Source organism: Zophobas morio, unplaced genomic scaffold (genome assembly GCF_036711695.1).
Source record: "Zophobas morio isolate AGI-343-1 ecotype UQ-CSIRO unplaced genomic scaffold, CSIRO_AGI_Zmor_V1 ptg000030l, whole genome shotgun sequence".
In the NCBI taxonomy this organism is placed as follows: Eukaryota; Metazoa; Arthropoda; class Insecta; order Coleoptera; family Tenebrionidae; genus Zophobas; species Zophobas morio.
The window spans coordinates 14,633,975-14,659,883 of NW_026972135.1; the positions used below are offsets into that span (position 1 = coordinate 14,633,975).

General features: G+C 34.5%; 3 protein-coding genes across 4 annotated transcripts; all 3 read left to right on the forward strand.

The window, feature by feature from the left end:
• Positions 1-341: 341 nt before the first annotated feature.
• On the forward strand, positions 342-25,652 carry LOC135139039 (probable multidrug resistance-associated protein lethal(2)03659). Of its 2 annotated transcripts, XM_064069118.1 has the most exons (9): positions 342-377; positions 15,290-15,570; positions 21,453-21,542; positions 21,591-21,824; positions 21,875-22,305; positions 22,362-22,518; positions 22,575-24,232; positions 24,285-24,515; positions 24,569-25,652. In XM_064069118.1, the coding sequence occupies exons 3-9, from the start codon at positions 21,460-21,462 to the stop codon at positions 25,489-25,491; spliced, it is 3,717 nt and encodes a 1,238-aa protein (XP_063925188.1). In that variant the 5' UTR covers positions 342-377; positions 15,290-15,570; positions 21,453-21,459; the 3' UTR covers positions 25,492-25,652. The 2 variants fall into 2 exon arrangements, with proteins under 2 accessions (XP_063925188.1, XP_063925189.1); XM_064069119.1 differs by lacking the exons at positions 342-377; positions 15,290-15,570 and adding an exon at positions 14,974-15,061.
• LOC135139037 (probable multidrug resistance-associated protein lethal(2)03659) lies at positions 562-13,265 on the forward strand. Its single transcript, XM_064069114.1, has 8 exons — positions 562-653; positions 9,152-9,241; positions 9,290-9,523; positions 9,580-10,010; positions 10,067-10,223; positions 10,283-11,940; positions 11,993-12,223; positions 12,274-13,265. The coding sequence occupies exons 2-8, from the start codon at positions 9,159-9,161 to the stop codon at positions 13,221-13,223; spliced, it is 3,744 nt and encodes a 1,247-aa protein (XP_063925184.1). The 5' UTR covers positions 562-653; positions 9,152-9,158; the 3' UTR covers positions 13,224-13,265.
• Positions 5,698-8,180, forward strand: LOC135138647 (uncharacterized). The gene is made up of 3 exons (XM_064068624.1): positions 5,698-7,169; positions 7,220-7,485; positions 8,056-8,180. Exons 1-3 carry the CDS (start codon positions 5,698-5,700, stop codon positions 8,178-8,180), a joined length of 1,863 nt encoding a protein of 620 aa, XP_063924694.1.
• Positions 25,653-25,909: the final 257 nt, after the last annotated feature.

Consider the following 25,909-nt stretch of genomic DNA (forward strand, 5'->3'; position numbering starts at 1 on the left):
CGCAACCAACATTACCACGTGACATTGACACTAAAAATAATGAGAACATCCATGATTGTGTGTCGCGTTTTTTATTGATCTTTATTGTACAAACACATTGTTGTTTGTTATCTCGGTTAGAAAAAACCTACTTTTAGGTACATTTAACGTAAAACATCCTACTTATGATTATAAATTGTTATTATAGTATCAAAAATTCTACACCGAATATAACATTAATTAGATACTGACTTTGCTTTGCCGTTATACAAGGCAAGTGTGGACGTATTCTTCATTCTCAAGAGTTTTATCAGTTAAATAAATTAATCATCAATGGTTTAATCAACGAATACAGTACTTACCTAAAGACAATTTTCATGATGATTTAAGTGTCCCATGTTTATGTCTATTTCAAACTATCAAGAAAAAAATTCAGTTCCTCACACTTCAGGTTTTTTAGTAAATTATGCACCAACTACAACAGCGTTTGTGTATTGTTCAAGTGGACATTAGAAACTGGAGTTTACGTTACATTGTGCAATATGATTCAACACGTTTACGTTGAGAGTTGAGATTACTGCACGATAATCAGGCACATCTATATAAATACTTTGGTAACATAATTGTTGTAGGTGTTTTAGTGAAAGTTAGCTGCTTCAATCGATAATTTCCAGGTGAGAAGGTTTCCTTTTTGCCTAAGCCACAGTTCCGATGGTTAATTATTATGAATATTATGATGAATGACAAACAATCGTACGCTTCGTGGATGTTTTATTCGAAATATTGGTACATACTACATAATCTGATATCTTGTGTTATATAAGTATTCTAAAATAATTATCTCCTGTAATCAAACAACATGCGTAGTTATTGTTCATTTTAAATAACACTTTTTTACGATGAATTTATGTTAACCCAGTTGTTGTCAAGTCTTTAGGGTCGCTAAAGTATGGAATCAGCTAAATATGGCGATAACGGTTTGCTGAATCTTTCTGCAATTTGGGCTGTCCCTAGGAATACTCAAGTTCTATTTTCTGCTATTTTTTCAAATGTTATACTTCATTTTTTTTTAATAACACTAGTACTCAAATGTTCCGTTTTTAAATACTAATAATTATTTTATTTTTTCCCAACATTGTAAAATAAATTGTCAAAGTAAAAATACTGAAAATCAGAAAATAGTAGCTAGCCTTGACAATATTATAATTTGTTATAGTCCTGACGTAGAGCACTTTATTCAGTGCCCAATCGTTATGAAAATGATAAAACTGAGGGTAATTTTGAAAAAAAAAAAATTATTAGAACTGAAGAGAAATATTGAGTTTTACATGTAACAAAACAAATGGCCGCAAAGGTGGTTCCTCTTTTGAGAGAGAACAAAAACTATGAAATAAACTTAACGAGCATATTTTCCCAGATACCCTCCATCATTTCAAGATTATAAATTTTGATCACATAAACACAGCTTGTTGTTAAAAGTACACAATGCTTCAGTTTGCAATTTCTTATCTAGGGGAAACGAAAGGCAATGCTCAAATTATTATGGTGACGTGATGACAGACTTTTATATTTTGACTGTCGACAAAAAAAAACGATTTAACTCTCATCGAACTGTTTCTTTGCCTCAATCACTGTTACGTACAACCAAGCCGCGGTGCCCTCACAAACGCCACGCTATCTCCATGCTGTATCCGCTGGCGCCTGAGGCAGCTGCTTCAAGAATTATTCCGCAACTATACTCCATCCACCGCGTGACACACGACACTCTACCCCTAGTAAAGTTTCCTTGACCAGCAGAACACCTCCGCATGTCTCGCGTTGGTGGAATCCGGCATGCAACTAAACAGTCATATGAATGACAGGAAAAATTTGTTAATCTAAACTTGGTCCAACCTCGGCAATCGAATTCTATCAAGCAAAATTAATGAAGCAAAATTACACATTGTAACGGGCGATAAATTTACTTATTTTTGGAGATGTTGGTAGGAATCAGAACAATCGTCATTGTCGTAAAAATCAAGGTTGTCCTTGTGAAACTTGGATTTTATGATTTCGCACCATTCTAATCAAGGTTTATAATTTCACAGTTAAATACTGGCGCCGTTTGGCTGGACACGATGTCTTTGTCCAGTTTTATAATTTCATGGTTTAAATTTGTTAATTTTAACAAAAAGCACATTTTGCCACTAAAAATCTTCATATTACAGTTAATTAAGCCTAATTTGGTGGAAACACAAATGCTTTTACGACTCCCCAAATAAACTAGTAACTTGTAAACAATTTTGCGAAAACAACTCCTTTGGAGGGGTCTTTACTTATAAAAGATTGAAAGATCCAAAAAAGACCAGACTCCTCTAGCCAGTTGCCTGTTTAGTGTGTGTTTGTGTTGTGACACAAGGGGGTAAGTGTTAATATATCCAAAAATGTGCACGATTTCATAAAAAGTTCAAAGTTTTGTTTTTATTAATATTTTTAAAGTTCAGTTAAAATTTGATGATAAATCACCCTTTGTATTCTCGATTGGATAACGTTTTGAGATTTAGATCTATTTTTAAAGATTAATTTGCATTGAAATTATTAGTTAAACAGTTATATTGTTTGATGAACGCTGACCACGAAACTACTATAATGTTCCTTACCAAATGTTTGAGTTGTTACCAAATTTTGAGTTATGTTACCAAATTTTGAGTTATGGTACCAATTTTAAGTTTTGATATATTTTTGTTTTAGATTTTTTTAAATATTTGTTTTATTATGCTTTCAAAGATTTAGTTTCAAAGTTATAAGGTTTTCTTGAATTTATTTAAAAATGTTTTAATACTGTAGTTCATTTTCTGTTAATTATATTTGCATATTAAACTACACTACAATTTATTGTTATACCAAATTATTCTCATATGACTAAATCTCTTTTGTACATACTCATTTCTAAATTAAATATAATTATTCATTTAAGCAAAATGCATATACTTGAAGTTTAGTCCCTTTGTCCAGTCACTAGAATGTGTTACCATCATCACGAACCAGCCTACGAACAAATAAATAATATTTTCAGTATATGTCGGGCACAAGGTCCACGACAAGAGTTTTACAATTTTATATATAATAAATTAACAAAAGTTAATTTTGAAAATCTCCCAAACCCATCACAACATCTTGAATCGAATTCCCCAACACATAACTAAACAATGGTTGGAAGCAATTCAATAATTACAAGTAATTCATTGCTGTAATTCGATTCCTTTCCAAGTAATGAGTAATTGTAATGCATTAGTTCCCAAAAAATGTAATGAGTAATTGTAACGAATTACTTTTTTTGAATAATTCACTCACTTCTACAATTACTTTTTGCAATTACTTTTAACTGAAATACTCAAAAATATTGTTTTGTTTTTTTTGCGAATTGTTTACCTGACCTGCTGGAATTATTATAACGGTTTCGTCCCCACAAAAAGAAGATTAACCCAGTAGGGAGTTAAAATCTAAACCAAGTCTGCCACAAAATTTGTTAAGAAACTAGGTAACCATAATACTCGTATACATAAGCCCTTCATCATTTTAAGAGTATAAGCTAAAGCATATTCCAACATAGGGAAATACATATAAACTTCTGCCCAAGTTTTGGCCAAAAGTATACGCCCGATTGTAATAAACTTCACACCGTTGAAATGAGCGTTAAAACCCTTTCGCTATTTATGGATCAATTTTGAATTTTCAAAAAGGTACATTAGCAGAAATTGTATTAATAAATCCATTGCGCTTTACAAAAATAAAATATCTTAATAAATAATTGAGTAAACAGGGGCACAATATTTAAAGTTTGTGGTCAAACAAACTTTGGCCATTTTTCTGGTTCACTCAAATCTACATATAACAGGTCACCGGTAGAGCCCGTTCTTTTAAACTCCTCATAATACACCAATAAAACTTTATGAAAGTGTCCACACCCTCAGATGGAAAATTTGATGAAAACACATTTTGACAATTTTTTAAAGAATAAAAGGAGACAATTAGATCTACTGAATCAAAGTGCTCCATGTTTTAGACACATTTTTGTAAAATATAACACAACAATTCCATCTAACGCCGCAGTTTTTAAGATAAACATCATGGCTTAGCTGACGAAAATTTTGAATGTCAGTTATTATTGAATTTAAATTATGAATAGAGTCATCTTGCATGAAATATTTATTTGTTTTATTTTATTTACTGATGTAAATATGTAACAAATGCGTTAGTAAAATCAATCACTCACTGCCTTTTTCATTCTAACAGCATTGTGCAATATTTCTCTAAGTCAAGGAATACTTAATACTTTGTTGCAAAAGTTGAATGTATTTGTCAGACGTTAAATTTCCGTTAATGAAGAAGGGGCCGCACCAAACATTAATTTTTTGAGGATACTGTGTATGAACCTCCTCCATGCATCCAGTGTGGATTTGTATTGGACCAGTACCTACAGTTACGGCGATTAACATGCCCATTCAAACAAAAAGTAAACTTATCACAAAGTAATAATTCGTTTATGAAGTTGCCATGCTGATCTAGTATGTCTATCAGTATTTCGCAAAATTCGATTCTGCGGTCAAAGTCATCTCCACTCGATTCTTGTACTAAATGAATTTTGTATGGATGATATTTTTCCCGTTTGAGTATTTTTTGAAGTTTAAAAAATTACAGAAAATAGAACTTGAGCATTTTTAAGTATAGTCCAAATTTCAAGAAGATCCAACTAACCGTTCCCGAGATATTATAAAAACTCGCTCGAGAGAGTCTCGGCGCGTACAGGTTGATTTTCGCTCTCTGTATATACGTATTTCCGTAAATATCTCAATTAATATTAATTTACATTGTCGTTAACAATGTCTGCTAATACTAAATGTAGTAAATGTGCAAATGAGTGCCCAGATAATGATAAAATCATTTGTGATATGTGTCATCTTCCGATCCACATTAACTGTGCCGGTATATCGAAGGCTGAAAAGGGATGTCTACAGAGTAAGAACAGAAAAATAAATTTTTTTTGTGATAAATGCGACATATTATCGATCATCGCTCACCTAAAAGGAGAAATTGACACTCTCAAAGCCGACATGAATGAGTTAAAAAACACTAATAACAATGACCCCGTGCAAGTTAAAAACGATTTATCGCAATTGGATTTAATCAATGAACTTGAAGATCGGCAACGACGTTCAAACAACCTGATTCTTAACATCCCAGAATCTGATAAGGAAACATCTATTCTACGCAGAGATGATGATCTAACACGATGTAAAGAAATTCTGACCCATAATATCCAAGGTGATGTAACGTATGAAATAATGTCCTGCTACAGATTAGGAAAATTTGTTGTAAATAAGTCTCGTCCATTAAAAATTACACTTGCTACGCAAAGCCAAGCACTGGAGGTGTTAAAAAAATATAAACAAACCGATGGACATTATTTGAACCGAGATTTGACGCCGTATCAACGTAATGTTTGTTATTTACCTTAGTTAGAAAGGAATTACGACAACGTAAAGAAAATGGTGAAAGTAATCTTAAGCTTGCATATCTTCATGGTATTCCTAAAATAGTTGTTCAAAATAAAGATAACATCACTGTAAGAAAAAAGTAATTGAATTCCAACAAACTGTAACCCATAATGATTTTTGCCTGATTAATTACCAAAATGTCAGAGGATTAAACACTAAAGTTACTGAATTTTACCTGAATATGTGCTCATGTGACTTTGATGTGATTGTGTTGACGGAAACATGGCTGAAAGAAGATGTTGCCTCTAGTGAATACTTCAATTCTAACTATCAAATCTATCGAGTAAATAGTACTGGCAGAGGTCGTGGTATAATTATAGCCGTTAAAAGTGAATATCAATCTAGAAATATGCAGCTCTTATCGCCAGTATTAAATGCTGACCTTCTTGGTGTAAAAGTTATGACAGCGTCATTTACGTTATACATTATTGCAGTATATATAACACCTGCTGCAAATGTTGACATTTACCACGAGTTATTTGGGTATATAGAGAGTCAGTGTACATTAGATAAAAATGTCATTATTATTGGTGATTTTAACATACCACAGTATGTAGAGCACTTTATACATAATGATAACATGTCCGGTTCGTCTTTGCCTTTATATGACTTCATAAGTTTCAACAATCTTACTCAACATAATAAGATTCTTAATAGAAATAATCGTCTCTTAGACTTAGTTTTATCGTCTAGTGATATCTCTTGTCAAATTAGCAGCTGTGACAGCCCATTAGTTAAGGAAGATAACCACCATCCGTCGTTGATCGTAAATACTGAGAAAACTCCTGATATTAGTGTCCGAAAATTCAGTCCAAAATGTGCAAGTTTTAAATATAATTTTCGTAAGGCAAATTTTGTTCACTTATATGATTCTTTACTCTGTACTGATTGGACGCCGGTGTTTGTCTCTGGATCGGTTAATCAAGCATGTCAGTTATTTTATAACATTTTATATCAAATTTTTGATTGCTGTGTTCCAAAAACGCTTATAAGGGGATCTAGATATCCAGTCTGGTACACCAAAGAGTTGATCTCAATGATTAAACACAAGTCTGCTTTATGGAGAAAGTACAAAAGGTATAAACTGGATATGTATCTTGACCAAATCCGCCAGTTACGAAAGCAAATTAAATATGAAATTCGGAGCGAGTACAAAAAATTTATCAAATCTGCTGAGGATAACTTGCGAGCTGATCCATCCAAACTTTGGTCTTTCATAGATATGAAAAAAAATAGTTCCAGGATTCCAGGCAATATGAAGTACAAAGAATCTGAACTGAACACGGCTCAAGACATAGTTGAGGCTTTTGCATCCTACTTCAGTAGTGTTTTTGAGAATGGCCACTCTAATACTACAACGATCTGTGATAGTGTTGGTGATAAAATGGAGATGAAATACAGATTAGGTTGTAAATGTTGTGTTGCACCCAGTTGTGATAATGTAAATATTCTTCATAAATTTCATCTGACTCCTGAAGATATCGTAAAGAATGTGAAAAAATTAAAAAATAAATGCACAGCTGGTCCTGATGAAGTACCATCATTTCTCGTCAAAGATTGCATTCAGGTTTTAAGTCATCCTCTTTGTTATATCTTTAATTTAATATTAAGTTTAGTACTGCAGTCTTTCTGGATGTCTGGAAAACTGCGAAAGTAATTCCTGTATTTAAGAGTGGTGTTAGAGATGATGTTACGAATTATAGGCCGATAGCGATCTTGTCAAACTTCGGAAAAATTTTTGAATCTATCTTAGCAGAGCATTTGTATAATCATATTGAGCCTTCTATCAATGAAAATCAACATGGTTTTGTGCGAAAAAAATCTACTGTAACGAATCTTCTTGAATTTACACAATATGTACTTAATGAATTTGATAGCTTCCATCAAGTAGACGTAGTATACACAGACCTTTCTAAAGCTTTTGACATAGTTGATCATAAAATTCTTTTGCACAGATTGTCTGAGTTTGGTTTGTGTAATGAACTAATTAATTTATTTCAATCCATTTTATTTAATAGATCTCAATATGTGGAATATGCTAGTTGCTGTTCGTATAAGTTCCCAGCGGTGTCACTCAAGGATCTAACTTGGGTCCTATTTTATTCCTAGCTTTTCTAAATAGAACTCTTAATTTATTTCACTGTCAAATTTATGCATATGCTGATGATGTCAAGATTGTTAAACCTATAATATCACTAGAGGATTGTAGAACTCTGCAAAATGATGTCAATAGATTCTATAGGTGTTGTATAGAAAATAAATTAATTGTAAATGACTCTAAATGTAAAGTGATAAGTTTATCTCGAAAAACACATAATATTCTAAATTACAATTATGTTGCAAATGATAAGCCACTTGTTAGAGTTTCTGAAATTAAAGATCTTGGTGTTATGATAGACCACACTTTATCGTTTGTTCCACATATTAATCATATCTGCACTCAAGCTATAAAAACTTCGGGTTTTATAAAGCGAAATGTATCTGATTTTAAAGATGTCAACTGCTTGTTATCGTTGTACTATGTATTGGTAAGGTGTAGACTTGAATATGCCAGTGTGGTATGGTCACCATTTTATTTTGTCCATGTACAGTCTCTTGAGCGTATCCAAATTAAATACTGCAAGTACTTGTAGAAAGTGGAGCCTATCCTCCGAAACATTTTGATAGAAGGGTCTTATACAACCGTTTCAGTATGGAATCATTAGAGGACAGAAGAAAATTTTCTTGCAATATTTTTATGTTTAAGTTAATCCATCACATGATAAATTGCAGTCATTTACTATCATATTTGAATTTCATTGTACCTCGGTTGAACAGTCGTCATTCTTTAGTATTTTCAATTCCGCATTCCCGTACAAATTATCATTTTTATTCCCCAATATTTAACATCTGTAGAAAGTGTAATGAATTATCGGGCCTTATTGATATATTTAGAGGTAACTTTAAAATGTTCCGTAAGAACTGTAAAAGATTAATTAATAATGTCCCTGTGTAATATATAGGTATCAACTGTACGCACCTTGTGTATTATTGTTATTATTAGTTTGTAATTATATGTATCTGAACACATGTTAACTGTAAAGTGTTGTTTAATCCTTTGTGGACCATCGGTCTGTTGGATTCAATATATTATTATTATTATTATTAATATTATTATATTCAAATGCTGCCATACTTTTCAACAACGCTGTATGCTGTTATAAATGAACAATTAGGTATTGCAGTATTTTCAACAAGAGGCTTCTTATGAATGAGCGAGTTTGCCATTTCCGGACTTAGCATTCTCGTCCTGGTTTTGTATATTTTTCGCGACGTTAATTTTATTCTGAATGGAATTTTCTATACACTTCTCCGCCACTGATGTAGACTTCCGTCCCCCGTGTCTTTTAATGTTAGACAAATTAGCACCAGCGTCTGCCAAAAATGTTGTCAACCTACACCGAAGGCAGTGACCAGTGAATTCTTCCGGATTTTATGATGTCAACCAATATGCTATTTTGTTTGGCATTTTGATTATAGTGTGAATTCCAATTTTCCAGTTTTTCAATTATTTTTATGGAATATAACATTGTTTTCATATCAGCTAAATAATCATTTTAGTTTTTTTTAATAATAGTCGTTGTTATATCTTTTAGGAACAATATGGAAGGACATCCCGACTCCAAAACAAAAATACGAAGCCATCCAAAAGAAAGAGCCAATTATTTATCACATTGGTTTTTTTGGTGTGTAAATTTCATAATTTAAGTGAACTTTTGACAAAATTATTTTAGCTGGGAACTACCATTCTTTTACAAGGGCTACAAGAAACAAATCACTGAAGAAGATCTGTATGGTCCTCTAAAGGACCACAAATCTAAGGTCCTAGGCGACAAACTCGAAGAGGCATGGTTAACAGAATTAAAAACACAAAAAAATCCGTCCCTGTGGAGAACTTTACGAAAAGTATTTGGTCTAGAATTTTTATTATATGGACTTATTCTTGTAGTCGAAGAATTAATCGTTAGGTAGGTAACTTATTTTTTACACAATGATCCTATCTTTCATCGCTTTTAATTTTAAGAATGTGCCAGCCTTTACTCATTGGAAAATTAATGTCGTACTACACTCCGAACCAAACTTCCATTTCAAAAAATGAAGCTTGTATTTACGCGTCATTCGTAGTTTTTGCATCCTTTTTGTACGTAATGATAGGTCATTCCTACGCGCTTGGCTTATTCCACCTAGGGATGAAAATACGGGTAGCTGTTAGTTCTCTAGTCTATAGAAAATCTCTCAAATTAAGTCAGAGCACTATAGCTGACAATACCGCAGGTCATTTGCTCAATTTGTTGGCAAACGATGTCGGCAGATTCGAGTACAACGTTGTAAACGTTCACTTTCTGTGGATGGGGCCTCTGGAAACTCTAGTCGTTTGTGCACTGACCTACTGGATGTTAGGAGCAACTGCTATAATAGGAATAGCAATCCTCTTGGGATTTATTCCTGTACAAGGTGCCTTAGCAGTGTGACATTGCGATGTTATATTTTAATACAACTTGTTTTTGTAGTATACTTAGCAAAAAGAGTGTCTGTCTATAGATTGCGGACGGCACTGAAAACAGATCAAAGGGTAAAACTGATGAATGAAATCATAACAGGTGTAAAAGTTATTAAAATGTACTCGTGGGAAAAACCTTTTGCTAAGTTAGTGGAACTGGCAAGAAAGTGAGCACTTCATTAATAATAATCAGTTTGTACGTTAAACATAATTTGTGGATTTGTAGGTTAGAAGTAGACCAGATAAAAATTAGTTCGTACCTACGTGGCTTTAATATGGCCTGCCAGATATTTTTAGGAAGAATTGCAATTTTCTTCTGTATTCTAGTTTATATTTTAACTAGTGGTAACTTAGAACCTCAGTACGTCTACGTCTTGACTTCATTCTACGAAATTATACGTCTAGGAAGTGTAATTTTCCTCCCAATGGGTATGATGCAAATGGGGGAAACTATAACATCTGTGAAGAGAATATTGGAATTTTTGAAACAACCAGAAATAACTAGTATTAGAAATTCCAATCACGAAGGTATCAAAATAAATAACGTATGCGTCAAATGGGACAAATCCCCAAAGAACACTTTATCTAATATAAACTTGGATATTAAGTGTAATCAACTAGTGACCTTGATTGGAGCAGTTGGTAGTGGTAAAACCACCCTTCTGCATGTAATTTTACAAGAAATTCCTTTACTGGAAGGATCCGTTGAAACAGGAGGTACCATTTCGTATGCCTCTCAACAACCATGGCTGTTTTCGGCAAGCATTCGAGATAATATTCTTTTCGGAGAAAAATTTTATCAAAGTAAATATGATCAGGTCACTAAAGTTTGTTCTCTGGAGCACGATTTTGCCCTTCTTCCTTTTGGCGATCGAAGTCTTGTAGGAGAACGAGGAGTTATGCTAAGCGGAGGACAAAAATCCAGAATTAATTTGGCCAGGGCTATATATAAAGACGCTGATTTATACCTTTTAGATGACCCTTTGTCAGCAGTTGATGTGCATGTAGGAAAACAACTCTTTGAGAATTGTATTAGGAATTATTTAAAGAATAAAACGACGATCTTAATTACTCACCAAATACAGTATTTAGACAATACTGACATTGTCTATTTAATTGAAAACGGAAAGATAACGGAGGCCGGGACATTACTAGAATATACAGAGAAAAACACTGGATTTCTAAATGTATTGGAAAAACCATCAGATGTGCAGAATGACCAGCAAATTGAAAGTAAATATAACCTTGAAGAATCAAAAGAAAGTCCACTGGAAGTAAAAGAAATTCAAGTAACAGGATCAGTTTCTAATCGAGTATACCGCGACTATTTTCGTGCTGGTGGGCCTTTCTTGATAGGTTTCATAGTCATACTTTTACATGCTATGGTTCAAACAATCGCCGTTGGTGGAGACTACTTTTTATCAGTTTGGGTGAACTTAGAGCAAGACAACGCCACCACCAGCCACAATTTTTTAACAACACATAACTGTCTATATATTTACAGTGGTTTAACACTACTTCTCGTCATTATTGCGGTCGTTTGTTCCCTTTGCTTCTTCCGGTTCTGCATTTCAACATCTACAAATCTACATAACAAGATGTTTCGCAAAATCGTCTACTGTTCAATGAGATTCTTTAACACAAATGAATCAGGAAGAATTCTTAACAGATTTTCTAAAGATATTGGATTGATTGACGAGAGTCTACCTTTGTCAATGAAGGACACTTTTCAAAGCTCCCTCAACGTTTTAGCGATAGCTGTCATCATTGCCGTGGTTAATCCATGGATTTTAATACCCACAGTTATAATGTTTGCGCTGTTTTATTTTTGCAGAAAAATTTTTTTGGCTAGTAGTCGTAACTTAAAACGCATCGAAGGCAGAGGTGGGTATATGATTATTTTCTAATCGTAGTATTAACATCGTGAACATTGCAGCTCGTAGTCCAATTTACTCCCATGTGACTTCGTCTTTAGAAGGTATTTCAACAATCCGAGCTTTTAGGGCTCAAACCAAGTTACAAGACGAATTTGACGAGCGTCAAGATTCACACAGCTCTTCGTTTTACATGTTCCTGGCTTGTAACGGCGCGTTTGGTTTTTGGTTAGATCTTTGTTGTGTTGTCTTCCTTGGAATTGTTACGTTCAGCATTCTTTTCATGGGTTCTGGTAAGTAATTCGCTTATATTTTTACGTGAAATTGATTTTTTTTTATGCAGAGAATTATGGTGCTAATATGGGATTAGCTATCACCCAATCGATTATGATGACTGGCCTGTTGCAGTGGGGAATGAAACAATCCGGACAACTAGAAAATCAAATGACTTCAGTAGAACGTGTAGTTGAATACACCAAATTAAAACCTGAGTCTGATGAAGGTACTAAACAAACACGAAAAGAATGGCCAAAGAACGGTAAAATCAAGTTTAACTGCGTTTCGTTCCGATATTCATCTCAAGATCCCTGGGTACTCAGAAAACTCACCTTTGATATACGCGCGACAGAAAAAGTAGGAATTGTTGGACGCACAGGTGCTGGAAAATCTTCGTTAATTTCAGTGTTATTCCGTCTGGCACCAACTGAAGGCGATGTTTTTATTGACGACGTGAACATTAAAACTATAAACTTGGAGAGTTTACGTTCCAAAATTACCATCATCCCTCAAGATCCAGTACTCTTTTCCGGTACTATCAGGTACAACTTAGACCCGTTTGATGAGTACCAAGATTCTCAATTATGGGACGCTTTGGAAGAAGTTGAATTGAAAAATTTAGTGTCTGGTTTCCCAGCTGGTCTGTTAAATAAAGTGTTAGACGCTGGTGCCAATTTCAGTGTGGGTCAAAGACAACTTTTGTGTTTAGCTCGAGCAGTAGTCAGAATGAATAAAATTTTAATTCTGGATGAGGCTACAGCTAATGTTGATCCTCGCACTGACGAACTAATCCAAAAGACAATTAGGTCGAAATTTCGAGAATGTACTGTACTAACAATTGCTCATCGGCTAAATACGGTTATGGACTCCGACAGAATTTTGGTGATGAGTGATGGATGCGTTGTTGAGTTTGATGAACCTCGTAGGCTTCTTGAAAATACGAATGGAGTTTTCTACAGGCTGATAAAACAGGCAGGAAGTGAGATTCAAAAACTAACAGACTTAAACGAAATGTAAGAAAGAAATGTTCAATATTAATAAAGAGTATTTATTTTTGTACAAAAAGTGCTTTTTCCTAGTTAACTACTCCCTATTTATTTCAAATTGTATCATGACGATAAATGAAGATACAACTGTTTCCAGCACATCTAATAATGTTGATCTAGATACGGCAACAATTTTGGCACTAGTACGGCAGGAAAATTGTTTAGTACAAAATTTATAAAATGTTTCAGGGTGGTTTTATGTTCCTTTTCTTCAACAATGCGTGTCATATAAAGCGGTACATTTATACCAAATATTTTTTGCTTCTCTAGAAATCGAGTCGCTCATTAGAATCATCGAAGTTGTACCGATCTGAAACAGATTTAGTACGCTATCGGATTACTGAAAATTTAAAAATTTACAACATTAAGGGCCGGTTTACAGAACAGCGAGTTAAATATTTAATCCTCGATTAGTTTAACAGAGAATTAAAATGTGGGATATGAGCCCGTGATTGGTTGAAATATGCGCGTTGCCTCGCAACGGACCTCAGTTAAAAGTTAATCGCGAATTAACTTTAACTTCGCTTTCTATAAATCGGGTCTTAGTGAAGTTATTAATGCACGAGTAATAATGAGCCTGAAAAAATTTTCGATGCAACCAGAGCTTACTTCACTATATTTCTTTTAAAAGTCATAGTTTGAATCCACGATGGTCATGAATCATTGTCATTGTCACTTTTTGGGAAATTAAAAGTTTATTACAATTTGTGCTAAATGTATAGGTATCTATTCAAATGATGAGAAGACAGATAATGATTTTAGTGCTAGAGAAGAAGAGTACGTTTGGCCTGCACGGAGCCCTGATCTAACGCTATTAGATTTTTTTTCTTTGGGGGAAAGTGAAAAATGACGTTTATAGTGTCCCAATCGAAAATGAAAACAAAACCACTTACGTGAAAGGATAATAGCGTCATGCAGATCTATAACTCCCGACATGTTAGATAAAGTTCGTAGAAATTTTGAACGTAGGATAGGACTTTGTGAAGATAGTGGAGGCATGTATTTTGAACAATTATTATAAATTCGTTTTCGTTGTAATCTGATCAATTAATAAATTGAGTATTATTTTTTTCAATTTTGTCATTATTTGGCACTGACATCTTTGTTATTTTTTTTTCTATGATTGCTATGATTGCTTATTAAAAAAAAAATAAATTGGACGAAGTCGTCTATGGGGTGTATAATATATTGCCTATGCAAAAATTGTCAGGCGTGAACAGCTAAGATGAACACCCTGTATATACATATTTACATGTTTCCCTGTGTAATCTGTAAAATTTGAAAATAAGCTCCAAAAGGCTGACACTCATTTAGCGTTTGCGAGTAATCGAATACACACGATTTGTTTAAACTACGCAGCTGTATAGAAATAAATTCTGTAAATGGAAGAATAACTTATGACTCGATCTAATTAAGTATATTTTAATTTTAGTTTTAAACAATTTGACTTCTCCGAATGGAGATTTACTAAGAAGCTTTTCACTACCCCCTGGAGTTGAACATCAATGTGGGTCATCGTGAACATTTGTACGTCGAAAAAGCAAATTTCGCCGCCTCCATGGATTTTGTCGCTTCAGACATGTTTCCGTCATGCGTACAGTTACATAAATATGGATTTTCTTTATTGACTGAAAAAAATTAAGATGCTCCGTTGGCTAAACGCAACCAACATTACCACGTGACATTGACACTGAAAGTAATGAGAGCACTCATGATTGTGTGTAGCGTTTTTTATTGACTTTCAAAATATGTACAAACACATTATTTGTTATCTCGGTTAGAAAAAAACAACTTTTGGGGACATTTAAGGTAAATCATCCAGCATATGATTATAAACTTTTATTTTATTATTAAAAAAGATACAAATTAGAGATTGACTTTGCTTTGAGGTTATACAAGTCAAGTATGGACACATTCCTCATTCTTCAAGAGTTTTATCAGTTAAATGAAGTATAGTCAATGATTTAATCAACGAATACAATATTTACCTAAAGACAGTTTTCATCAGCATATTACTCCATGATTTATCTCTCCCAGCATATTTATGTCAATTTCATACTATCAAGAAGCAAATTCAGTTCTTCACACTGCAGCTTTTTTAATAAATCATGCACCAACTACAACAGCGTTTGTTTATTGTTCAGATGGACACTAGAAACTGTGAATTTTACGTTATATTGTGCAATATGATTCAACATGTTTACGTTGAGAGTTGAGATAACCACATGATAATCAGGTGGATCTATATAAATACTTTGGTAACGAAATTGTTGTATGTGTTTTAGTGGAAGTTAGCTGCTTCAATCGATAATTTCCAGGTGAGAAGTTTTGCTTTTTGCCTAAGCTACAGTTCCGATGGTTAATTATCATGAACGACGATCATATGTTCCGTGGACGTTTTATTCAAAATATCGAATACTACATAATCTGAAATTCTGTATTTATATTTTAAAATAATTATGCCTGCAATAAAACAACACGCAGAATTTTTGTTCATTTTAAATAATAGTCTTTTTACGATGAAATCTGGTTCCCATGACTATTAGGTATTAGCGGACTGGGAAAACAACATTTTACTACAGTAATGTTTAACCTGGAAAGTACCATTTTAGTAAACTAATCCGCTGAATGTTTTTTTTACCGAATAATCCTATAAAAACAAAAAATTGAACTTGAAGTTTTAGATTTATTTATTATTTACATTAAATAGCCATACAATTGCACGCTGTTATAAATGAACAATTAGGTATTGCAATATTTTCAGCAAGACGGTTCTTATCAATGAGCGAGTACCATTTCCGAACTTAGAATTCTCTTCCTGGTCTTGTACATTTTTCGCGATGTTAATTTATTCTAAATAGAAATTTCTGCTAAAAATATTGTCAACCTACCGGACTTTGTAATTTGAAACATACCGCTATTTTGTTTTCCATTTTAACTACAGTGTGAATTCGAATAGGTAGGGTTTTACAATCTCCCTTTTTTTTTTTAAATGAAGAGTCGATTGTGAAGGATGTGATGCCTGGTCGAACGGTCGAAGTACCTATTTTCGATTAAAATGTAAATGAAGATTTTCTTTCTCTCCACTAACCAAGATTGTTCTGTCTACATAATTTTTCGTGTCACCAACATCCATAATTAGCTCTGAAATACTTGTCGCTTATCTGATGTGATAGAGAATCATTTTTACCAACTCTTCACGCCTGCATGCTCCTGAGAGTCCCATTATCAACACCACTGTAATAACCCAAACTTCCCGCCTTTAAATTGACCATGAAAAAGTTTGAAAGGCCCGCGAAAAATTCAAAAATTCAAAGTTTTGCCTTGGCTGTGATCGTCTAACAAATGAGAACCTACGTTCTGTGTGTGTTTTTTTTTGTTTTTGAAAAATGGCGGGAAGACCCCCTTTCATACAAGTGAGCAATACTGTATGTGAGTTGAGAGCGCAAAAAATAATAGACAAAATTAAGGGAGGTCGAAATCCTTCCTTAGGAGGAAAAGAAACGAAGAGCGGAAGTGACTCAGCGTGCCCTTCTGGTGACGCCGCAGGGCCAAGGTGTCGTCGGTCTTCATTCCCAAAAACCCCCTGGGGTTTTATTCACCGAAATATTACATTTAAAACACCTTAAGATATATGAAAGAAAACACACGCAAATTGACAGACATACACATATGAAAAACGAACAAACGGAAATTCTATACATCTGTTTGGAATCAATGCAAATATTTGAATATCACAAATTTAATAAAAACAAAGCAAAATCTGAATTAAGTAACTAAATGCAAATACACAAGTTATTACGGGCGTGTGGCGGCTGATTTTTAAAGTTACGGCAGTTAACAGGAGCACAACAAAAGTACCCCTGGGGTGTTGTAGCATAAGCGGAGTTTGGGGCTACCGGTCTGGAGCTGTTCTCCCCCCACGACGGTGATTTTATCTATCACAAAGCCTACCCCACACGCATATCTCCATTACGAACGTGCCTTGCGGAACTAGGCCATTACGGTCGTCCGACCCGCAAGAGATCTCGGCTATGGGCAGAAACCGAGAAATTTACAACATCGGCGGCCGCCCCTGAATCTATCCAAACCTGTGGACTTGTACAGGTGACACGATAAATCTCGCCAGCTCGACTAGGAACCGAACTTCGCTTCTGTCACGTTGTCTGTGTCATTTAACCTCAATTCCATTTTAAAATATTCAGTCTCCCATAACTCTGATGTTAACAACAACTGAACAAGTGTTAAAGTTTCAACGAGCAATAAACAACATTTAAATTCGCCATACAATCTTATGAAATTCTAAACAACAAATAAATCTTATGTGAGATAAAAATTGGACATCGAACAATTTATGATAGAAACATTCATCAACAAAATATGTACAAAACAAAACTTAGCAAGGATTTATGAAACAAAAGATCTGGTGTGAAATGAACTTGTACAAATAGAAATATTATGTGAGGTTAAAACTGTAGAACATGAAATTTACGTTCAATTAAAACAAAGGAAAATTACTAAGGTTAAAATTGTGAGATTAAAGAAATATTGTATGAGGTGGAAAATTGCAGAGTTTACAAAATTTACAGGAGATTAATAATTGCCATACTTTTTCAATGATTCAAACAAAGAGTTTACATTATGTCAAATTATATCATGATCTAAGTGATTGCTTACTTAAAAAAAAAAACAAATTACTTTGAGAGTTTAAAATACCACGAACTGGTTACCCCAACAAAACACATAATAAACAAACACAGAAATATCCAATCATCTCTCCGAGGGAAAAAGCGTCTCGGTGATGCAAATTTTAAAATCGTTGCTAGGAAAAGCGTCTCGGTGATATAAATTTTAAAATCGTTGCGAGGAAAAAGCGTCTCGGTGATGTAATCAATCTGTAGCGTTGTGAGGGCATGCCTTGATAAATTAATCAGTCTGTAGAGTCGTGACGGCATGCCTTGATAAATTAATCAACCCGTGGCGTTGTAAGGCATGCCCCGATGAATTAATCATGATAACGATGATAACCGCCTAAGGGAAGAAAACATTTTAAACCCCTCCCGCCAGTTCGGAGTATAATGAACTTGTTTAACTGCCGTAAATGAACTATTAGCAAACTTGTGTGAAGAATTAAGAAGTGTTATAAGGTAACAGTTACGTATATGCATCCAGAACCCTATTCGTAATTAAACAAGGTGTTTTTCCTGACTAAGTGAATTTCATGAAATCTTCTAGCAAATGGTTTATCTAAATAATCCTGATTATTAAATTGTGTTTGCACTAGCTGACTGTTAAGAAAAACTAACTTGATTGGTAAATTTACGAATAATGAAACAAATTTACACCACGTGTTTCGTGTGGACCGGAAGTTGGCGTTTTCCGATTAAAAGGCCGCAAGAATTGACCGCGCGGGTTGGGGACAACTGTTTCATTATGAAAAGTACGTTTGATTGTCGTTAAACAAAGGCTTCCTCCCGTTTTATTAACTACCAAACCAACTAATTTAAACCTAGCGCTTACCACGTGGTTACACTCACACCAGCACATTCAGACTGAATCTACGCCATGCAGTTTCTCTCTCTACCCATCAACCAACCCTGTAACTAAAAACTCCCTAGCGCTAAATTGTCACGCTACCAAACAAGCATCTCCGTGTACCAGGTTGCCTATGTTTAACGATTTCCTTTTTGTGATTGAATTTTTTTTTCTTTCAAATTCAAATTATTCAAATGTGATTTCGCGCCGCTGTTAATTAATTTCAGCGCGAAAACATTGATTTAAATTCGGTCACCACACTACCTTTTGACAATTTACACATATAATTTATTTTATAGAAAGCACTAGTGATACGTACGAGCCCCTTCCCAACTAAAGCCTAAAGCGGATTTTTTTTAATTCGTTTTTTAGTGAAGAAAAAGACAAGCATTACGTGAATTTACACATTTTTAAAAACTCTTAGTCATAAGAAATATCTGGTAAAACACTGGAACTGATAACAAGAACAAAGTAACAACAAATAAGAAAATTGTGAAAAAGGCAACATGGACCTAAAAAACAAATTCAGAATTTACCACTGGATAACATCGCCTTTTTTCTTTATGGCGCCCAAAATTCTTTGAGGCATAGTTTTAACGACGCCTTGACAGAATTCTGGTGTAGGGGAATTCCATATTTCTTCAAGCCTTTGCTTCAGTTCAGGAATAGTTCTCACAAGATGTCTCCGAACCATCTTTTCATGTCGTACCACAAAGTTTCGATTGGGGATAAGTCGGGACTATAAGCAACCCACCCTAACACGAATAAGAACCATTCCCATTTTATGGGCTTCTCTGTGACATGTAGATCTGGAAATTTGTCTTCTAACACTCTCACTCCACAAAACATTTAACTCCACATAATTTGCTCGCCGATTTCTTTCAATAATCAGTGCCCCTTCTATCGGTTTCAGTTATTTACGTTCCCAACATTTCCAGGCTTTGTGGCGACTGAACCTGTAGTTTTGTATCGTTTAATTAAGTTACTAGGTATATTTTTTACTTCATGTCGCGATAATTGCAATAAATCTGAAATTTCCGATTTTGATTTCCCAGAATCAAAGACTCTAACAACAATTGAACGAATTTTTTCGTCAATACCCTTTCCTATCGTAATTTTTAGCACACATAGAGGAAGTACCACGTGATCAGAAATGACTCAATGTTGAAATGGTTGTCAGCTGTCAAGATTGACAGCTTGTTGACATTTTTAATTTACAACATGTATCTAAAACATAACCTAAATTTATCTCATGTCACGATTGACGTATCTGTCACACAGTTACTTCCGTTATGCCAACATAAACGCAATAAAAATTCACTTTTTGTTTAAAAAGTTTTGCCAAAGATTCAGTCATTTTTTAAGAAGTCACCTGCCCCATAATTTTGGGAGTTTTTAATTTTATTGCTAAAACTTTTAAAAAGGAACGATACAGTTGGCATTTTCTATTGAATATTATTACAAATACCATGTTAATTAATTTGGGAACTAACAAAAGCATTTGCTACTTTATATTTTTTGGAAAAAGGTTCATATATACCGATTCTCTTCATGGACGAGTCTACTTTGTTATACAAGCTTTCTATAAGTGATTATAGGATCAAAGTAGCTCGTGGAAGCGTGCCGCCTATCACTTTATATGGACTTTACTAAATGCCCAAGGACTCACGACAAATACCACACGCATTTGTACAACTGACTACCTAAATGCTTCATATGCACAATAACTGTTGAAAATGTTCACCATTTCGTAGTTTACATTATATTCAAAAATGTTTTCAATATCCTTTCGTCAATCCTTTGCACCCAGTGTTCAACTTCATGTTGCAACAGGAGCTCCTGACTGCTGAAATAATTTTTGCTGATTCTGATCGAGTTGTCTAAATCATCAACCATTTTCTCAGAAACTGAAGGTCTTCCAGAAGATTTCCTTTTGTTGACACTGCCAGTTCGAACAAATCTGTTGATTACATCTCTAATCTGAGCGTCTAACAATGTTTCTTGAAATCAGGGTATTTAGCCAGATATTCTTGCTTCAAGCGGTTGCAGAATACACCCACTCTCTATCTACGAATGTCCCATTACGATAATAAAACATAAATAATAAATAATGAAGGTGTCTTGTTCAACAGAATAAACCATTTTCACGGTCTTTGCTTCCTTGCACAAAAACAAAATTTTCATATGGAAGCACCAAGAATGTTGAAAACGACTGTTTTGTTGTTTTGAACTTGGATCAACGAGAATTATTGTAATCCAAAACTAGAATTATCAACAACAACGTAGAGTGTTCTAAAATATCTCTATATACTAATGCTGTGAGTTTTTCATCAATTATGACAGATACTTTCATGGAATAGTTGGCACTCATTATAATAAATAATGTTTTGGCACATACAACACAACTTTACTAACATGCAAAAGTTGCTTTTTACCATTTTATCACAAAATACTGAGAAAAAGTGAAAAGCGTCAAAACATTGACCGCGTTTTATTATAATCCAAATCATATAATTCAAGAACTGAATTTGTCGACTGCGCTTCAAAGACACAGGAAGTTCTGTCTAAACAACTTTACAGATGTAAAACGAGTTTATCAATTATTTTTATCGAATAATAACATCGTCAGTTAAGGTTTTTTTTAATAATAGTAATTGATATATAGGGACAATATGGAAGGACATTCCGACCCCAAAACAAAAATACAACGCCATCCAAAAGAAAAAGCCAATTATTTATCGCACTGGTTTTTTTGGTGTGTAAATATCATAATTTAAGTGAACTTCTGACAAAATTATTTTAGCTGGGAACTACCATTCTTTTACAAGGGCTACAAGAAACAAATCACCGAAGAAGATCTGTATGGTCCTCTCAAGGACCACAAATCTAAGCTCCTAGGCGACAAACTCGAAGAGGCATGGTTAAAAGAATTAAAAACACAAAAAAATCCGTCCCTGTGGAGAACTTTACGAAAAGTATTTGGTCTAGAATTTTTATTATATGGACTTATTCTTGTAGTCGAAGAATTAATCGTTAGGTAGGTAACTTATTTTTTGCACAATGATCCTATCTTTCATCGCTTTTAAGAATGTGCCAGCCTCTACTCATTGGAAAATTAATGTCGTACTACACTCCGAACCAAACTTCTATTTCAAAAAATGAAGCTTGTATTTACGCGTCATTCGTAATTTTTGCATCCTTTTTATACGTAATGATCGGTCATTCCTACGCGCTTGGCTTATTCCATTTAGGGATGAAAATACGGGTAGCTGTTAGTTCTCTAGTTTATCGAAAATCACTCAGATTAAGTCAGAGCACTATAGCTGACAATACCGCAGGTCATTTGCTTAATTTGTTGGCAAACGATGTCGGCAGATTCGAGTACAATGTTGTAAACGTTCACTTTTTGTGGATGGGGCCTCTGGAAACTCTAGTCATTTGTGCACTTACCTACTGGATGTTAGGAGCAACTGCTATAATAGGAATAGCAATCCTCTTGGGATTTATTCCTATACAAGGTGCATTAGCAGTGTGGCATTACGTTGTTATATTGTAATACAACTTGTTTTTGTAGTTTATTTGGCAAAACGAGTGTCTGTCTATAGATTGCGGACGGCATTGAAGACAGATCAAAGGGTAAAACTGATGAACGAAATCATAACAGGTGTAAAAGTTATTAAGATGTACTCGTGGGAAAAGCCCTTTGCTAAATTAGTCGTAATGGCAAGAAAGTGAGCACTTCATTAATAATCAGTTTGTACGTTAAACATAATTTTTGGATTTCTAGGTTAGAAGTGGACCAGATAAAAATTAGTTCGTACCTACGTGGCTTTAATATGGCCTGTCAGATATTTTTGGGAAGAATTGCAGTTTTCTCTTGTATTCTAGTTTATATTTTAACCGGTGGTAACTTAGAAGCTCAGTACGTCTACGTCTTGACTTCATTCTACGAAATTATACGTCTAGGAAGTGTAATTTTCCTCCCAATGGGTATGATGGAAATGGGGGAAACTGTAACATCTGTGAAGAGAATATTAGAATTTTTGAAACAACCAGAAATAACTAGTATTAGAAAGTCCAATCACGAAGGTATCAAAATAAATAACGTATGCGTCAGATGGGACAAATCCCCAAAGAACACTTTAACTAACATAAACTTAGATATAAAGTCTAATCAACTAGTGACCGTGACTGGAGCAGTTGGTAGTGGTAAAACTACACTTCTTCATGTAATTTTACAAGAAATTCCTTTACTAGAAGGATCCCTTGAAACAGGAGGCACCATTTCGTATGCCTCTCAACAACCATGGCTGTTTTCGGCGAGCATTCGAGATAATATTCTTTTTGGAGAAAAATTTTATCAAAGTAAATACGATCAGGTTACTAAAGTTTGTTCTCTGGAGCACGATTTTGCTCTTCTTCCTTTTGGCGATCGAAGTCTTGTAGGAGAACGAGGAGTTATGCTTAGCGGAGGACAAAAATCCAGAATTAATTTAGCCAGGGCTATATATAAAGACGCTGATTTATACCTTTTGGATGACCCTTTGTCAGCAGTTGATGCGCATGTAGGAAAACAAATCTTTGAGAATTGCATTAGGAATTATTTAAAGAATAAAACGACGATCTTAATTACTCACCAAATACAGCATTTAGACAATACTGACATTGTCTATTTAATTGAAAACGGGAAGATAATGGAAGGCGGGACATTATTAGAACTTAGAGAAAAAAACACTGGGTTTCTAAATGTATTGGAAAAACCATCAGATGTGCAGAATGACCAGCAAATTGAAAGTAAAACTAACTTTGAAGAATCAAAAGAACATCCACAGGAAGTAAAAGAAAATCAAGTGACAGGAGCAGTTTCTAATCGCGTGTACCGCGACTATTTTCTTGCTGGTGGGCCGTTCTTGATAGGCTTCATCGTCATACTTTTACATACTATGGTCCAAACTATCGCCGTTGGTGGAGACTACTTTTTATCATTTTGGGTGAATTTGGAGCAAGATAACGCCACCAGCAGCCACAATTTTTTAACAACAGATAACTGTCTATATATTTACAGTGGTTTAACACTACTTCTCGTCATTATTGCGCTCGTTTGTTCTCTTTGCTTCTTCCGGTTCTGCCTTACAACATCTACAAATCTACATAACAAGATGTTCCGCAAAATCGTCTCCTGTTCAATGTATTTCTTTAACACAAATGAATCAGGAAGAATTCTTAACAGATTTTCTAAAGATATAGGATTGATTGACGAGAATCTACCTTTGTCAATGATGGACACTTTTCAAATCTCCCTTAACGTGTTAGCGATAGCTGTCATCATTGCCGTTGTTAATCCATGGATTTTAGTACCCACAGTTATAATGTTTGCGCTGTTTTATGTTTACAGAAAAATTTTTTTGGCTAGTAGTCGTAACTTAAAACGCATCGAAGGGAGAGGTGGGTATATGATTATTTTCTAATCGTAGTATTAAAATCGTGAACATTGCAGCTCGTAGTCCAATTTACTCCCATGTGACTTCCTCTTTAGAAGGCATTTCGACAATCCGAGCTTTTAGGGCTCAAACCAAGTTACAAGACGAATTTGACGAGCGTCAAGATTCACACAGCTCTTCGTTTTACATGTTTCTGGCTTGTGACGGCGCGTTTGGTTTTTGGTTAGATCTTTGTTGTGTTATCTTCCTTGGAATTGTAACGTTCAGCATTCTTTTCATGGGTTCAGGTAGGTAATTTGCTTATATATTTAAGTAGTTGAAATTGATTTCTTTTATGCAGAGAGTTATGGTGCTAACATGGGATTAGCTATCACCCAGTCGATTATGATGACAGGTCTGTTGCAGTGGGGAATGAAACAATCCGGACAACTAGAAAATCAAATGACTTCAGTAGAGCGTGTAGTAGAATACACCAAATTAGAACCTGAATCTGATGAAGTTACTAAACAAACACCAAAAGAATGGCCAGCGTACGGTAAAATCAAGTTTAACTGCGTTTCGTTACGATATTCACCTCACGATCCCTGGGTCCTTAGAAAACTCACCTTTGATATACGCGCGAAAGAAAAAGTAGGAATTGTTGGACGCACAGGTGCTGGAAAATCTTCGTTAATTTCCGTCTTATTCCACCTGGTACCATATCAAGGCGATGTTTTTATTGACGACATGAACACTAAAACTATACATTTGGAGAGTTTACGTTCCAAAATTACCATCATCCCTCAAGATCCAGTACTTTTTTCCGGTACTATCAGGTACAACTTAGACCCGTTCGATGAGTACCAAGATTCTCAATTATGGGACGCTTTGGAAGAAGTTGAATTGAAAAATTTAGTGTCGGGTTTCCCAGCTGGTCTGTCAAATAAAGTGTTAGACGGTGGTGCCAATTTCAGTGTGGGTCAAAGACAACTTTTGTGTTTAGCTCGAGCAGTAGTCAGAATGAATAAAATTTTAATTCTGGATGAGGCTACAGCTAATGTTGATCCTCGAACTGACGAACTAATCCAAAAGACAATTAGATCGAAATTTCGAGAATGTACTGTACTAACAATTGCTCATCGGTTAAATACGGTTATGGATTCCGACAGAATTTTGGTGATGAGTGATGGTTGTGTTTTTGAGTTTGATGAACCTCGTAGACTTCTCGAAAATACGAATGGAGTTTTCTACAGACTGGTGAAACAGGCTGGAAGTGACATCTAGCAGTTTTAAACAAATTGTACGAGGACATATTTATTAATAGATATATAAATTGCTTATTTATAATTTTTTTATACAAACTATACTACGTTCATTTTCCATATTAATTGTTTGTTTCAAACTGTATCATAACAATAAATGAAGATATAACGGTTCCCAACACATCTAATAGCGTTGATCTTGTTATCGCAAAAAATTTTGCCGCTAATACTGTGGGAAAATTATTCAGTACAAAATTTGCGAAGTGTCGCAAGGAGTTTTTGAGTTCCTTTTCCTCTGCAAAACGTCTCATGTAAAGGGATACATTGATTATATTTTCTGCTTCTTTAGCAATTGCGTCACTCATTAGAATCATCGACGTTGTACTAATCTAAAAAAAAATAAGAACGTTATTTATCCTAACCAATAATTTGAACGTTTA

Excerpts from the sequence above, each read along its gene's own strand:
- LOC135138647 (XM_064068624.1), top strand. The coding sequence starts at position 5,698 with ATGTGCTCATGTGACTTTGATGTGATTGTGTTGACGGAAACATGGCTG. Across the intron at positions 7,170-7,219 it reads ATGTCTGGAAAACTGCGAAA|GCCGATAGCGATCTTGTCAA; the intron begins GTAATTCCTGTA and ends TACGAATTATAG. Across the intron at positions 7,486-8,055 it reads GCACAGATTGTCTGAGTTTG|ACTTGAATATGCCAGTGTGG; the intron begins GTTTGTGTAATG and ends GGTAAGGTGTAG.
- LOC135139039 (XM_064069118.1), top strand. The coding sequence starts at position 21,460 with ATGGAAGGACATTCCGACCCCAAAACAAAAATACAACGCCATCCAAAA. Across the intron at positions 21,825-21,874 it reads GTCGAAGAATTAATCGTTAG|AATGTGCCAGCCTCTACTCA; the intron begins GTAGGTAACTTA and ends ATCGCTTTTAAG. Across the intron at positions 24,516-24,568 it reads CATTCTTTTCATGGGTTCAG|AGAGTTATGGTGCTAACATG; the intron begins GTAGGTAATTTG and ends TCTTTTATGCAG.
- LOC135139037 (XM_064069114.1), top strand. The coding sequence starts at position 9,159 with ATGGAAGGACATCCCGACTCCAAAACAAAAATACGAAGCCATCCAAAA. Across the intron at positions 10,011-10,066 it reads GGGATTTATTCCTGTACAAG|TATACTTAGCAAAAAGAGTG; the intron begins GTGCCTTAGCAG and ends TTGTTTTTGTAG. Across the intron at positions 11,941-11,992 it reads AAAACGCATCGAAGGCAGAG|CTCGTAGTCCAATTTACTCC; the intron begins GTGGGTATATGA and ends TGAACATTGCAG.